This window comes from Ochotona princeps, chromosome 4 (genome assembly GCF_030435755.1).
Source record: "Ochotona princeps isolate mOchPri1 chromosome 4, mOchPri1.hap1, whole genome shotgun sequence".
Taxonomy (NCBI): Eukaryota; Metazoa; Chordata; class Mammalia; order Lagomorpha; family Ochotonidae; genus Ochotona; species Ochotona princeps.
The window spans coordinates 105,027,017-105,043,319 of record NC_080835.1 but is presented as its reverse complement, the minus strand read 5'-3'; the positions used below and the strand labels follow the sequence as shown (position 1 = coordinate 105,043,319).

Here is a 16,303-nt window from a genome sequence, read left to right as displayed (position 1 = left end):
GCTTTCCTTCACATCTTGGTTCTTTTTGCAGACTCCGCTCTGCTACCTGGAGGTCCATCACAGGTAGCTATATGGGTCCTGCCTTCTACAGGGGGACCTTGAAAGCTGGCCGTTCTCCCAAAGACACCTTCCTGAGTCTGCCTGTAAGTGGACCTCTTCATGTGCCCACCTGTTTGTGTGATTTTTAAAGCTAGTGTTATCCTGAGGTGGTAGTGTAGCTTGCTATGCCACTGCCTGTGACATCAACATTCTGTATGAGTGCCTGTATGATAAATGGCTGCTCCACTTCCAGTGGGCCTGAAGAGCCAATGGGATGTGACTCAAATACCCAGATGTTGGGCATGCATGCATGGGGATATCTGGAAGAATCCCCATGCTCCTTCCTACAGCTCGGTACCACCACTGTTGAAATAATTTAGGATGTGAAGATCTCTCATCCTCTCTCCCCTCCCTTCCTCTCTCTGTTTCCTTCTAAATTTTCTCTCTCCTATCTTTGTAACTCTACCTTTCAAATAAATATAAGTAAATAATTTAAAAAGTTAGTCTTAGAACTATATTATTTCATATTATATGTCCCTTCCATGCCTTCATCCTCTTCCTCACTGCCAAACAAACCTCACACATTTTTTCAATCTTCCTAATTTAGTATTGTTAAGGAAAATAATATGTTGAAATGTCATTGAAAAATCAAATAACAAGATGTGAAGAGAGAATGGTGTAGTACTTTGGATCCACACTTCCCACCATCCTGTGTTTACATGTGTGACATTAGTAAAACATACGTGCCCTTGTTTTATACTAATGGCATCATCTGTAAACTATACTCTGCTACTTGAATTTTTGAGGAGGAGGCAGTTTAGTTTTTAATCTGGTATATTGTTTTATTTATAATACACAGAAATAACATAAATGTCCCAAATTACGATCAGAGAACTGTCATCTCATAATTATCATTGAGATGCAAAGTATAATTTTAGAGTTACTTTCCCACTAAATATAGCTGTCATTTTTACTTCTTGTTCAGTGCTTCCTATTTTGGATTACGGAAACTGAACCATAAGGTATTCATTCTTTTTAGTATCGTGTCTTTTATTCATCATTGTTGTTGAAATCCAATCATTTCTCTAGGTTTTCGTTCATTTTTCAATGCTGTATAACATTTTTAACTTCTAAAAATTTTTTCATGACACAATTTCATAGGCTCAGGGATTTCATTACCACCCCTCACTGTTTTCCCCTAGATTATTGCAATGGTATAGTCCTTCAGCAGCAGTCACAAGTCCATCATTCTGCTATTTCACTGTATCCTGACATTGTCCACAAAGACTGTGGTAAAATGAGCATACTACACTTTATTATTAAGGATTCTAGTATGGATGGAGATTTTGATGATTGCCAGTGTTTGACTAGCTTAGGAAACTAAGATTCTTTTGTATTTATGTTTTGCACTGAGACATGTTTCTCAGGTTTGATATCAAGGCTTAGATTCTAATAAATGATTCTGGAATGAGACTCAGAGTTTCAGGAGTGTTGTATGATCAGGATTCAGTACATCTCACAAGGAAATCTGTCTGGAGCTAGCCTTTCCTCATTTCCTTCATGGGGTGATTTACAAGAATGGATATGACTCTTTCAAATAAAATGTTAACATGTTTTTGAGTTTACTTTTTGGTGAGTTAAGACATATATCTATGTCTTTATTTATATATCATATATATAAAAGATATATATACAATATCTTTATTTCTTAATTTTTGACTGAAAATTTGGCTTGTTTGAGCTTTTCTTCATTGGATTGCTTTATATTATGGACTCAATATTGTTTGGTTCTGTGTCCCATGGTTTCATATTCATAGATAATATATGCCTTTATTTCTGCCAAATTTTGTGATATTATACCACATGTTAGTTCACAATGCTAACTAATGATCCTTTGTCTTTATGTAGCATTAGTTGCAATTCCTTTTTTTTTTTTTTGCTTTTGACTTCATTTATTTGGGCATTTATTTTTGTTAGCCTATCTAAAGTTACACATTGTCCATATTTTGAAAATTACAATTCTTAATTTCACTTACTTTTTGTATTTGATTTTCATTTCATTGACTTTTGCTTTTATCCCCAAAAGAAACGGAAGGAGGGAGAGAGAAAGACAAAGGGAGAGAGAGCAGTTATTTTTTTGTTTCAATCCTGTAAGATTTCAATGCCCATGTCCTGCCAGATCAAAGCCAGAATGCAGGAACTCCTTCCCAGCCTCGCAAGTGGATAGCACGGGCAAGATAACTGGGTCATCATCCCTTGCCGAATCAGTCCATTAGTAGGAAGCTGGGTTCAAAGAAGAGCAGCTGGATCAAAGAAACAGCTCCACGTTGCACGATCCACTGTGCTGCAGCATTGACAATGGACTGAATCTTCAAACTGAGGAGTGAAATCCACTGCTGAAACCTTGTTCTGGATAACTTACACCTTTCCTTTTTAATTTGACTCTTTTGAGGAATGTTTTCTTTATCCTTTCCAACACCTCAACATTGTAATAAGGAATATGGCTTTCTTAAAGGGCGACTTAACCAATAGGTCGAATGCCCACCTTTTCTTTCAGTTTTGAAACTCGTTTTAGTGAGTTAATACTCCTCATTTCCTTGGTTGTACTTTTAACATTTCAGATAAAGCATTTTACTCCTTTTTGGCTTACGCAAGGTCCTGCTGCACATGTTGTAGATACTCTATGTCACACAGTTTTCATGTGTTTTACTCTTGGCAAAGATTTTTCTTAAGATTCTTTTTATTTTTATTAGAAAGTCAGATATAGAGACAGAAGGAGAGACAGAGGGGAAGATCTTCTTCCCATTGATTCACTCCCCAAGTGGCCACAATGGCTGGAGCTTCGCTGATCTGAAGCCAGGAGCCGAGAGCCTCTTCCGGGTCTCCCATGTGGATGCAGGGTCCCAAGGCTTTGGGCCGTCCTCAACTGCCTTCCCAGGCCACAAGCAGGGAGCTGGATAGGAAGCAGGGTCTCTGGGATTAGAACCAGTGCCTATTTAGGATCCCAGTATGTGCAGGGCAAAGACTTTAGCAGCTAGGCTATTGCTCTGGGCCCGGCAAAGTTTTGAAATATTTTTAAATTTGTACTGTTGTGATTGTTTGATTTATGGGTTACCTAGATATTTTTCCTTAATTTTCAAGGTTATGGGTATATCTTAGGTTGTATTTTAATTATTTTCATGTTTAATTACAGCGCAGAATGATAGCTTTTAAATATGTAGACTTGTTTACTCAACATGGAGTAATATTTGCAAATATTCTTATGAACACTTCAGAGTTAGGTAAATTATTTACTTGTTAAATAATTGCTTCATATGCACTATGTAGAAGGGAGGCAAGAATCTTTTTATTCAAAATTTGTTATTTTCATTGATTTGTATAAACTATTCTATGACTGTGTGAATATTTTCTGATTATGAATTTATTTATATATTCTTTCGTTTTTCCACTTGGCTTTGCATTTTTCAACTATACTTAGGGCTTTCCTTACAAACAGCATATCCATTTTTGCTAAATTAAGAATTTCATCATCATGACACTGCTCATTGTATCGCTAATAGTATTTACTGCATGAAAAAAAATCATGTTTTTGATAATAGCAGATGTCACAACTCCCTGTTGATAATCTGCATGTATCATAACTTCCTCCATGATTCCTCTTTTGTTTTTATCAATTACCTTGTGCTTTTGATGATTATCCTACGCATGACAGGATTAACATTAGGTATGCTAGGGAAGCTGGGATAACTAGGAAGTGATCACTACGTCTCAATATGAGGAATGATTTGAATAAAGGTTCGTTTAGTTTATTCATTTGGGTGCAGATTCATAGAGCCCCAGCTTTAAGTGTACATTATTTTTAAATCATTGTGATATGAAATGTGTTCACCAACACTTGTGATATCATGAAAATCTCTGCTCAGTCTTTTTAAAACTTCTCCCAGAAAGTACACATGCATTTCATGGAAATGCTCCATGCTCTTTTTTTTTTCATTTTTTTTCCTATTTGGTTTCATAACTTCTCATTGTAATATAAGCAAAATGAAAGGACAACAGCTTTTATAGGTGTTATTAGCAGTAGTCTTTGTTGCATAATACATATTTTCGGAAGCAGAAACCTGCTTTTCCTTTTTTATTATTATCATAATTTTATGATACAGATCCATTAGCCCTGAGATTTCCCTTAATCTCACCCCCATTCCCCCCACTGAGTTCTCCTATATTATCATAATAGTATAGTCATAAGTCACAGTGGCATACTGTATGTCCTCTTACTTGTCATAGGCTTAACCCCACTTGAAGCAAAAGTTCAACAAATAGCAAGTAGAAACAAAAAAGTAGTTACTCAAGAATGTGACCTAAGACTGTTAACAATAATCAGATTTGAAAATGTTAATTTCATATGTTTGTGGAGAATAACTGTACCTTAACACACCATTAGTGGGAATGTAAACAAAACATAAATTACACAAGGGAGTGTGGTGATTCCTCAGAGAACTTAAAATAAAACTACCATATGGTCCAGCCCTCCCATTTCTGGGTATTTACCCAGAATAAGTGAAATCAGCATACCAGGGAGGTATTATTTTTTTAATATATATTTTTATTATATTATTTATGTATCTGAGGTGAAGGGGGATATTGAGGGAGAATCCCCACCCAGCCTCCCACCCGCCCAAGGTCCCAGATGTGGGGCATGCTGAGATACTTGCTCAAGTGGTCTTAATAGTCTTCCAGTTATGGATCGCTGCCAGTCACATCCCTCCCAGCTCGATTAGGTCATTGAAGAAGCCACTGATTGTCACAGTCCATCATGGAGTCTTCATTTGCCCAGTCTTTCGCTGCCCAACGTTTAGTTGAGGTGGTTGATTGACCTGTTCCGTCCTCCGTCCTCTCCTAGCCAGGGCTCTGAGTCCAGCAGTTCGATTGGGGAGATCACCAAAGAGACTTAGAGGTATTCCCAGATCAGATTCCCGCATGTTCCAGCAAGCACCGGGTCCGGCACAGTCCATCGCCACAATCAGTTGGTGGTTGCAATCGCTGGGCTGGCTCCGTTCTCAGTCCCGACTTGCACTGGAACCAAGGGTGTTGCAGTCCAGCCTGGTTCTGTCCAGCACGCACTCGACTCTTTCATCAACTAGTGGGGTCTGCAGCCCAGTCGGGGCGACCCACAATAACTGCCACCAGGCCTGCCCCTCACCCTGGCCTGCCAGTATACATAGCAGACTAGTCCAGTCTGTCCCGCTTCCCATATGTCTCCAGTACCTGTCAATGGGCATTGAAGCTTAGTTCCCTCCAAACAACTCAACTATCCAGCCCTCATGGATATTGCTGAGTGCCTCTCCTTCTAGCCACCCCAGTTTTCATGCCCTCTCGAGGGAGTAGTGACCCAAGAGGGGGAACCCCATCACTTCCCTCTTGGGTCTCTCTCAGCCCCGGTTTATGATCTCTTTGGGTGGTTCTGTGGTTTGACTTGACAGAATTAGCTCCCAGTGCCAGCTTCTGCCAGCTGTCTGTGGTTAAGCCCAAACAACGTTCACCCACTCCAATTTATGCTAGAACCAGCAGGAATAATCAGCCCAACCTGGCTTTTCCCTGATCTAGTCCACGTGGGGCACTCAGGTGTTGCAGCCCTGCCCAGTCTGGTCTGTCCCCATCCCATCCCACACTATTCAATGAGAGTAGCTGTCCGGCGAGGGGACCAGCCCCTCCATCCCCCCGTTGCTCTGCCCTCTCCCTTCCTGGTTCTCACGCGTGTTGGTTGGGTGCTGCATTCTAATCCAGTACAGGTAATCTCTCCCTGGAATTCCATATCATGCACTAGTTTTAGTCGTGACCGAACCTGGCCCGACCCACACTCTCCTCCGGTGCCCGGGTTTGCCAGTGGATGACATGAACTGATTCAGCCTGGTCCGCCCCTGACCCATGCCAAATGTATGCCAGTGGGAAACTTTCCATGGCCCATTCGGGGCTGTTTCCTATCATACTTCTTGCGCTTATTTTGCGCATACCAGGGGATCCATGAGCCAGCCCTTCTCAGTTCACCTTCTGTCCTAGCAGGAACAGTGGCTTTTCATGGCTTGCTTTCACCCCACTCTGGTTCCCGTTGCTGGATGACTCAGCCCATCCATGGCTCGTCCATACCCATGTATAGCTCACACATGGCTCAGTAGGGGATTGAGACCTAGCCAAGTCAGTCCCACATCCACCCTGGTTCCCCAGGACACCAGATGGTGCTGGGGTCTGGCCCAGCCCGGTGCATCCAATCCCAGCCATACTAGTGTCATGGGAGACTACGACTGTTTCCTAGTTAGAACGCAGCCCCCATTCCAGCACCCATGTCCCTTGGTGGGAACCTCAACCCAGCTAGGGTGTCCCCCCCAGCTGACCAACTTGGCCTGCTCCTAGCTGCAGATCGCGCACCCGACAGTGGCTGTTCTGACTCAGCTTGTCTCAGGACCTCTCCTGTCTTGGCCTCTGCCCGAGACACCGTGGCCCAGCATCCCCGATTAAAGTAGACCTGCAGGTGCAAGCGCAAAGAGTTACATGTCCCTATCACTGGCAGTTGCCAGGAATTCATGTTTCACCTATACTAAAGTTGGCCTAATTCATGAGTGTCCCTGAGCAGCTATTACAAATAATAAAAGCCCCAGAGCTTGCCACTGGGCGGCCAGCAGGCAGAGCCTGGCACCAATTGGTGCTCTGGCCGCCCGAAGCCAAGGACTCGTCCACCACCTTGCGGGGTGGTTTTGACTCGAACCCTTAGCCAGATCCGCCTTAGCCAAGGCGCCTCCCCGCAGCTGCCACCCTGAGAAGTGGGTCAGTCCGTCCCCGGCCCCAGGCATGGAATCCGCCCTAACTCGTCCTGCCTCCATGGCGGCAGGACAGAGCTGGATTAGTCCAGCTCCCAAATTGCCCTCATGGTTTGCCCAGGGAGGTATTATTACACTAATGTTTCCTGAAGCTCACTTCTACTGCTCTTTAACCTTTTCTTTCATAGACATCTGGGTAGAAGCTCTAGAACATTTCTCATTCTAAAGCTATGTTATTATTCTCTTCATTAATGCTCCTAAATCTTGTACTTCAGCCTCCAGGGTGTTAGATTCAACATGACAATGTGAAACTTATCCTGTACCTCATGTTGCCATCTTTCCAGGGTTGGAATTATGCACTTGTGTTTATTAATGGAAGGAACCTTGGGAGATACTGGTATATTGGACCTCAGAAAACACTTTACCTCCCTGGGGTCTGGCTTCATCCAGAAGATAATGAGGTGAGTCATCCCAGTCCCTAATTTGAGATTGATATTCATTTCCAGAATCTGAATTGCAACATTCAATTATGTGACTTTTCACATATCTTAATTTTTTTTTTACTGTTATTTCTTTCCAGATTATTGTGTTTGAGAAAATGACGAATGGGTCATTCATTGAATTTTCTGAAAAGCCCAAGCTGTAAGGCTGTGTTTTACACATTCCTTACAATATTCAAGTTCACCAAAAGTACTGTTTCAGGAAGACTGACGCTAAAAATGTTCAACACAGCATAACACATAACAGAAAAAAAGTAACAATGACCTAAAAACTAGTAGAATTTTTTATGCATTCCATGCTGTCTCACCTGTTTTTAGATTCTAGTTTTTAAAACATCTTCAGATCTTAAATGACTGGCTTACCACGTGTTTATTCTCTAATTCATTGTGCCTTTGGATAGATATAAATAAAGGATATCATGTTTTTCTGCCTTCCGATACTTAAGTGTGCAGTTGTAAAGGGTCTCTAGATCATTGAAGAATAAGTTTTAACTTACTACATGATAAAATGTTGAAATCTTATCATCTTGCTAGATATGGTGCCTGGGGATTTAGGGAATTTAGGAAATAAGTTGGTGCCCAAGTGAAAAGAAGCGTCCTGTTTTGACCAGATGATTGTGTCAAATGAGTGACAGTTCTGCCATGTTAGCCATCCAGTTCTTTCATAAATCTTTTTCCTTGTGGCACTAGCTTCTAGCGTATGAACTCCTGGGGACTGGAGAGCAAGAGAGAGGAACATAACCTGTAGTCTTCTTGAAGATTCTGTATATTACAGTTAAGATGTAATATTTGCATAAATTGCAATTCCTGATATGACATGATGGGTCTATGTTCTCTCTTCAATCTAACCAGCAACTGTACTTTTTTCCTCTTTTAGGTGATGTTCTTTTTGTGGTTTTACATTTCATTTCATTTCCTTAAGATATGTTTATCTTAACACTTATTTTAAAGATGTACCAATGCTATAACTTAATAGGATTTTATTTTCAGAAAAAAAAATGCCTCAGAAAAATGTCCTCAGTTTTTTTTTTTTAATTTTATTTTTGAGATTGTTTACACAGTTGATTGGGGTGGGAGGGGTCAAAGCTTAGACGAAAGTGGGTGAGACCACTGTTTCCACATCCTTTTTTTTTTCTTATCTTCCTGTATTTGGGGGAAGAGGGGGGATGAGGGCAGAAGCCACATTCAGCCTCTGTACCTTGGGATGGGAGACTGCCACCTGATGTCATCTCAGGGTCTCCAATGTGGGGCATGCTCTGAGGGTCCCACTCAAGTGGTTTTGATAGTTCAAAAGTTCTGAATTGTTATTGATCTTGCCACTGCAAGCACAATGACATCCCTCCAGGATCCACTGGCTGACATAGTCCACCTCAGAGTCTCCATTTGCCCAAATACTCTTTGTCAAGACTTGGCTGGGGTAGTTAATCAACTTGCTCTGTTCCCCTTCCTGTGCTATGGTACCAGATGTCCTCTGCAAGCTCCAGTGGACTGCCACAGCTTCCATGTGCATCTGGGTGTGCCCTCCACTGCTCCATTTAAGCCACTGAGGAGGCCCCAACACAGGACTCACTGGACTGGACTTCTATTTATATTGTATGAAGTTACGAATATATATATATATATTGATTGACACCAAAAATTTACCTTAGCACAAAACGCCAGACCCGTCAAGGTCAGAGGCTTGCTGCTTCTCACAGGAGAGAGGAAACTTTTTGGTCGTCTGTGGCAATTCCTCTGTGTACAGATTGTAACTTTTTTAATGTCCCCACCCCTCTTAATCCCTTGTCACTTTAATATATGTTCATGGTAATTTGTAAAATATTTCTTCTCCTTCATTTGGTTGAGAAGACCCTTCCAAACACATTCCTGTATAACATGTTCTTGCACTATTTAAAGAGACCCACTTGGATGAAGTGAGGTTGTGCAATACAATGGCAAGTCACAATGTTCATCATTGTACCTGTAATGTAACTAGTCATTTTAAATGTACTATTTTAAATATGTAAAATAAATTTGCATCATGAGCATGTTTTAATGAGAAAAAAAAAAAACAGCGTGATAGGGTGGACAGGACAGGAACCCCAGGTGCACTGCTGGTGTTCTGTAATAGTTCCAGCACTGTGAACTGGCTCGGGTATATTCTAGAGGACCACAAAATCCAGCACCTGAGGCTACAGGGGCAGATGCCAGCTTTAAGGAGGTAAGGCATCTTTCAGGACTTCCAGAAGGGCTCATGAGACGTCCTCCTCTGCACGGACATAGCCTCCAGGGGCCTCGACAGCACCTGCGTGCAGCTGGTTGTCAATTATGATTTTCCCCTTACTCTGCAAGACTACATCCACAGAGCAGGAAGGGTGGGCCGGGTGGGTAGCGAGGTGCCAGGCACTGTCATCAGCTTCGTGACGCACCCCTGGGATGTGAACCTGGTTCAGAAGATTGAACTGGCAGCCCGTCGAAGGAGAAGCCTGCCAGGACTGCCCTCCTCTATGAGCGAGCCTATGCCAGTGCCAGTCTGACAGTGTGTCCCCCCGTAAAACTGCTACTTGAGTTGGGATGCCTGCATTGCATATCAGTGCCTGGGGGCAAGTCCCACCTCCACTCCCAGTTCAGTTTCTTGTCCAAGAGCATCCTGGAGATGCAACAGATGATGATGTACATGCCTGCATCCGTGCCACCCACGTGGATGGGGAGATCCAAATGGAATTATTTCCTGACTTCAGACTGACCCACCCGTACTGCTGTGGGTTTTTAGGGGATAAACCAGAGGACACAGGATCCATCTCTTATTCCTCTTTTCAAATGAATAAACTTTTTAAGAAATATGATGCCAGAACCAGAATATTTTCATGCATAAGGGAACACTGAACATGCTAGGGGGTGGGGGTGAGGGTGCTCTGGGTTGCCCTGACACTGGCCTGCTATCATCGAAAGGTGAACTGCTAGCCAATTATCAGAGGACAAAGTACTGAGGCCGGCTCTGTGGTTTTTCCCACGTGTCATGTGAAAAAAATAAAGTGGAATTTTCACTGTAAAAAAAAATGCACTCCATGGTCAGACCATGGAACCTGCAATTCTCCCCATGGTTGGAGTACTGAGTCCAGTGATTCAGTTGGTGGAATCCCTAAAGAAACCTCATTTGAGGTGATCCCAGGTCTGATTCCTGTGTGTGCTTGCCAATTCAGGGTCTGGCTCAGTCTGTTGTCCACATCAGCCTAAGTACACACTAGTGGTTTCAATTGGTGGGTCAGTTCTTTCTCCAGCCCTGTCTTCCACATAAACCAACGGGTGTTGCAACCCAGCCCAATCCTGCCCACCACACACTCAGCTTCATGTACATCAGAGGGTGATGTAGCCTAGTCAGAGTGACACCCAATAACCCATACTGGGCCCACCCCCCCTGCTATTTCCTGTGCTTGCCAGTATGTACAGCACACTGGTCTAGTCTGTCCCATATCCCATTCAGCTTTCAAACATGTCAATGGGCATTGAAGCCTAGTTCAACCCAACCAGCCACACTTTCCAGCCCACACTTGTGCCGGACGGTGCCACTCTCTATCTAGTGTTATCTGCCCCAGCCCTGGTTCTCATGCTCACCAGTAGGAGTGGCCAACCAAGAGAGTGGTGCCTACAGTTTCCCTACTGGCCCACTCCCACTCCCATATCTTGCGCTCTCCAGGTGGTTCTGCAGTTTACCTTGGCAAGCTCTGCCCCAGTACCAGCACTTGCCAGCTGATATTGCAGCAAAGCCCAACCAACCCTCACCCTCTGGCTTATGCATGCACCAGTGGATGCAGCCTGGCTTTTTCACTAACCCAGCTCACATGAGGGCAACGGGTGTTGTAGCATTGTCAAGCTTGTTCTGCCCCTGATCTCAGCTTTTATATTCACCAGTAGGGGCAGTGGCCCTGCAGGGGAGGCCCATGCAGCCCCCTGCAGGGCTCAGACCCTCCCCCTGGATCTCATCTGTGCTAGCTGGATGCTGTGGGCCAGTCTGGAATGGCCTGCTTCACCTCAGCATTTGCCAGTGGGTGCTGTAGCCTGGCCTGGCCCGGCCCACCCTTAGTTTCAGCTCATGCTGGTAGAAGTTACAACCTAGCACAGCCCAGCTAGCCCCAAATCCCAGCCCTCACATGAACTGGCTGTTGTTGTGGCCCAACCCAGCTTGTCCTGCACCATGTTCTGGTTCTTAGCTCTGCCAGTGGGTGATATGAACTGGTTCAGCCTGGCTCGCTCCAAGACATGAGCCATATGTATGCCGGTGGGTACTGTGACCTGGCCTGGTCTGAGTTGCTCAAGATGGAGGTGTTCCTTGCCTTGGTTCTTGCACTCATGTGCAGGAACTGTATACTGACAGAGGAGCTACCCAAGTTCCTCAATCAGAACCCCTCCCAATGCCAGATGTCCTTTGCACTGGTGGGTCAGAGTTTTTTCCCAGGTTTTGCGCCTTCTCCTTCTTGTTGTTTTATGTAATACAGCACACTGGGGCTCCTCACCCTTAGCATACCTTTCCATCGAAAGGTTGTTGTTGAGCTTACGAATCTTGAGGGATAGAACATAACATCCTAATGATCCCAACCAACATGGGGAATCAAATAAGGAGATCTGTGAGAAAATGAACCCAGACTGTGCTGTGAGCCTAGTGCCCAAGACTGGGTGCAGGCTCATTGAACACTTCAGAATAGAGTAGCAGGAAAAATCAGGACAGAATCTCAAAGGGCAACAGTAAGCAAAATGTTCAAAATAGGAATGTGCAGATGGCTCCCAAAACACTCTGTCAGGTGGCCTTTAATCCAGGCCTAGCTGCTCTCATAGTCTTCCCACATTGTTATACCATGAAGAATTTTCTGAGCTAGGTCTAGGAATATTGCTTAAAAATCTCACAATCAAATCAAAGTTGCTTAAATCTCACAATCAAAGTTGGGGCTGTTGTGTGGTATACTCTCTTTTTTCTCACGAAGTGTCCTCAGTCAAGATGTGGATCTTTACAAGTATTTAATGTGGAGAAAGTGGGTTATTACGGACTTTTATTCTTTGCAATGTAAACTAAAAGAAGTATCTTATTGTTCATGTCTCTCAACATGTTCCCTTCTACTATAAGTGAAAAATGGGCTTCCATTCCTTTTTTGAAGGTGTTTATCAAAAATGATTCAGTAGATATTTCTCCTCTACAGCATTAGCCACAATCTTAAAAACAACAACAACAACAAGAACAAAACTAATAAGAAATTTTGTAAAGGGCTGTAGAAAGTGCAGGCAAGACAGCTTAGAGTTTAGGATTCGGTTGCTTCTCTTTATTCAACTGCCTTACCCTTTACCTATGGTGCCAAGACTGGCCCTGGCAAAATTTCAAGACTTTTCAGGAATGTGTTGGTACCATTGTTTGGAGGGGGAAGAAATCCTGCCATCATAATCTCTACTTCTGGATCACATTGTGGAAATGATTGTGAGAGGAGGGAGGCTGTAAAGAGGAAAAAAATTATAGGAAATCAGAGTTTTTCTCTCTCTTCTGGGAGAACAGAGCTTAGAAATGAACTCCAGTGTTGCATATGGAGAGTAAATATCTTGTCTTGCCTGTCTTGCTTTTTACAGCCATATGGTAATTTATTAAAATGGCTGGATATTGCTTACTAACATAGCTTGGCAATGGATCAAGAAGCTGCTTCTTTGACAGTTTAATGGTGGACTAGGCATGCTGCTTGTCACTAGGAACATACCTTCCTCCCTTCACCCTCAAACACCCAAACACCACTCTTCATACCAGACACTGAACATTGTTCTCTCTGCTTCATCTGCCTTCCTACAACTTCCAAATCCACTGTGAAGTCACAGTCCACAGGCAGGAAGCCCTCCCTCTACTGCTGTCTTGGAAGTAGCCCTCATTTGGCCATTTGGCCGCAGTCTCCCACACTGCAAGCTCCACTGCTCTCTCCTCAGCTCTACACAATAGAGCTGCACATTTTCCAACCTAGTAAATAGAATTACCCAAAGAGTTCTGCTGAAGGTTTTCCATGACTTAATTTTTTTCTTTTCTTTTCTTTTCTTTCTTTAACTTTCCCTTGTTACTTGCTTTTTAGATCATCACTGCGACTGAATTTAAACACCGAATTTACCCCCGGAAAGCATACAATGCAATTTATACAGCCCTACAACTAGCCACAGTCTGAACACTTTCCTTAAATTCCTCACTGCTAACATATTCTTTGCTACTAACTTCAACTGTAGGCAAAAACTGGCATTGATTATATTTGTTTTATCACGATTTTCCCTAAAAATGAAATCACAAACTATAGCATTTTGCATCTGGCTTTCTTTCATGAAGGATAATGTGTTTGAGTGTCACCTGTGCTATAAAATCAATCAGTGCTTCATCCCTTTTGAGATATGCTGGATCATGATTTGCAATCACATAAAATAGGAGCCACACCCAACACACACCCATTCTCTTCAGTACTGTAACAAGGACATTTTAACACATGAACATTTTCAACTGTTAGTTTTGATTAAAACAAAATTATGTGTATTTGTGGGATACCATTTTTTGTTCAGTGTATGTGTCATTTGTGTTATGATCACACTAGAATAGCTGTCACATACATACTCTCAAATATTGGTTGTTTGGTTTTGGTAAGAACATCAGAAAATATTTCTTCTAGCTAGTTAGACATGTTAGTATATTATTGTTAACCATAGGTGAATAACCGAAGTCAGTACTCCTAACCCTAATATTGCACCGGTGACTTACCTTTTCCCCATTTCTGCTTCCTTCCTCTCATCCTCCAATCACCACTATTTTGCTCTTACTTTTATGACATCCACTTACTCAGATTTCCATATATATCAGAACATGCATTACTTGCCTTTCTATGCTGGCTTACTTCACCTGTGTGCACACCAATTTTTTTCCATAATCTATTCATCTTTTATTGAAAATTTAGGTTTGTTCTGTATTTTGGCTACTGTGACTGATGCTAAAATGAACATCTGAGTGCAAATGTCTCATTAAAAAATGCTGTAATTTCTTTGGATGCTTACCTAGTAGTGGGTTTGCTGATTCTGCCTTCTAAAACTGCAAGGAGCAATTAATATTAACACTCATAACAAAGCCTAGAGTTTTCCATTTTCTTTGTGAAAGTGTGTTTCTACTAAAGTTATCTTGCTATAGCTATTATGAAGAGAGCGCCCTTGTACCTACATGAAAGAAAGCCAGCCACAGCTAAAAAAAATAAAGTGTACAACAAAAAGATCACTGCTGTCATCAGTGATAGCAGAATAATAGCATCACTATTACCATGGACAACCATGCCAACCACAATGACACTAACATAAACACCAATCTCATCGCCACTAACAAAAACAACACAATTCCAACTGCAAGAACACTGCCATTAAAGATAATGATGGATTTCATAAATAAAAAGGTCAATAAAAATAAAAACAATGATATCTGTAAGAACAACTAAAATTCCATCACCATACCAATATCACCACCACCATCATCAAAAATAGTGTCCTTCACTCCTCCTGGTTTCAGATCAACTCAGTTCTGGCCTTTGAAGGCATTAGCGGTAGTGAACCAGTGGATAGAAGACCTCTCTCTTTACTTCTTACTTTGTGTAAAAATCTGCCTTTCAAATAAATAAAACTTTTTTAAAAAAAAGGAATTGAGGAAAAAGCAAGATAGTGTATAGGGTAAGGGCAGTTTTAAACTGACAGAATCATTAGCCAGGGTGAGGCAGAGAGCGCATATTCCAGGAAATACGAGAGAGAATGCCAATGACATAGGGGCACCTGGAGAGCCACAGACACAGGAAAGCATCAGAAACAGTTGTGTTGCAGTGACCAGGTACCCCAGAGGTGGTCAATGATTGGTGATTGCAGTTCCACTGGCATAGAGATGGGAAGGGCAGTTGATTGGGACCTCAAGAGTTGAACCCCGTTGGGCCTGGCGCAGTAGCCTGTTGGCTAAAGTCCTATTCTTGCATGCACCAGGATCCCTTATGACAGCTAGTTCGTGTCCCAGCGGCCCTGCTTCCCAGCCAGCTCTCTGCTTTTGACCTGGGAAAACAGTGGAGAATGGCCCAAAGCCTTGGAATCCTTGTCCGCATGGGAGACGCAGAAGCAGCTCCTGACTCCTGGGAAAGAGCAACACAGCCTTGGTTGTTACAGCCACTTGGGGAGTGAATTATTAGAAGATCTTCCTCTCTTTCTCTCTTCCTCTCTGTATATCTGATTCTCCAATTAAAAAAAAAAATCTTAAAAAAAAAAAAAGAGTTAAGCCCAGGCATAGAACTGCTTATCCTGTTTATTTGTTTGATTCAAGCATGAGTAGACACAGAGTGGCAGAGTCCAAGAAGGCAGGTGCAGGAACAGGGTAAATTTCACGGCCCAGGCTCCCAGTAGGCCACATGAGGTGCTATTTTGTGTACTGAGGCAAAAGCTGTGGGACTGGAGGGACAAAAATGAGCTGCACATGCAATAAGCCTGAAGCGAACTCATCTCCAATCTCACTGATCCCACAGGAAAAACAGTATTGACTAAGGCTCCTACAGGTTCCACCCAAAATGTGCCTGGGTGGCTACCAGATCTAATGGCCAGCAGAGAAAGAACTCCACCAGCGCCCTTCAGGTGCCATTTTGTGTACTGAAGAAAAGGCTATGGGACTGGAGAAACAGCAGTGAGCTGTGCATATGCTAAGCCAGAAGCGAACTTTACTTGCAGCTTAATACTTTACATTGGTCTCACAGGGAAAAGAGTATTTACCTGTCATCCTATTTAACCAAAAATAGGTCCAGGTGACCAAGAGGTTGCAGCATGATCCGCAGCACCAACAACCTGGTGACTTAGGATTGTTGGTGTCTCCCTATTCCCAAGTACTACAAAAGAGTGGGAGAAAGGCTGTGCAGGCAAGTGTAGCCACAGCATAGGATAACAGGGGGTGGAGAGCGGTGAGGC

General features: G+C 42.8%; 1 protein-coding gene across 1 annotated transcript in view; it reads left to right on the top strand.

Moving 5' to 3' along the window:
• Positions 1 to 7,608, top strand: part of LOC101532163 (beta-galactosidase-1-like protein 3) — a 44,411-nt gene extending 36,803 nt beyond the window's left edge. The window contains exons 18-20 of the mRNA XM_058662335.1: positions 32 to 143; positions 7,196 to 7,312; positions 7,432 to 7,608. Coding sequence (XP_058518318.1) covers positions 32 to 143; positions 7,196 to 7,312; positions 7,432 to 7,497 — 295 coding nt within the window. The 3' untranslated portion in view covers positions 7,498 to 7,608. The remainder of the gene's footprint in view (positions 1 to 31; positions 144 to 7,195; positions 7,313 to 7,431) is intronic.
• The last annotated feature ends 8,695 nt before the right edge of the window (positions 7,609 to 16,303 follow it).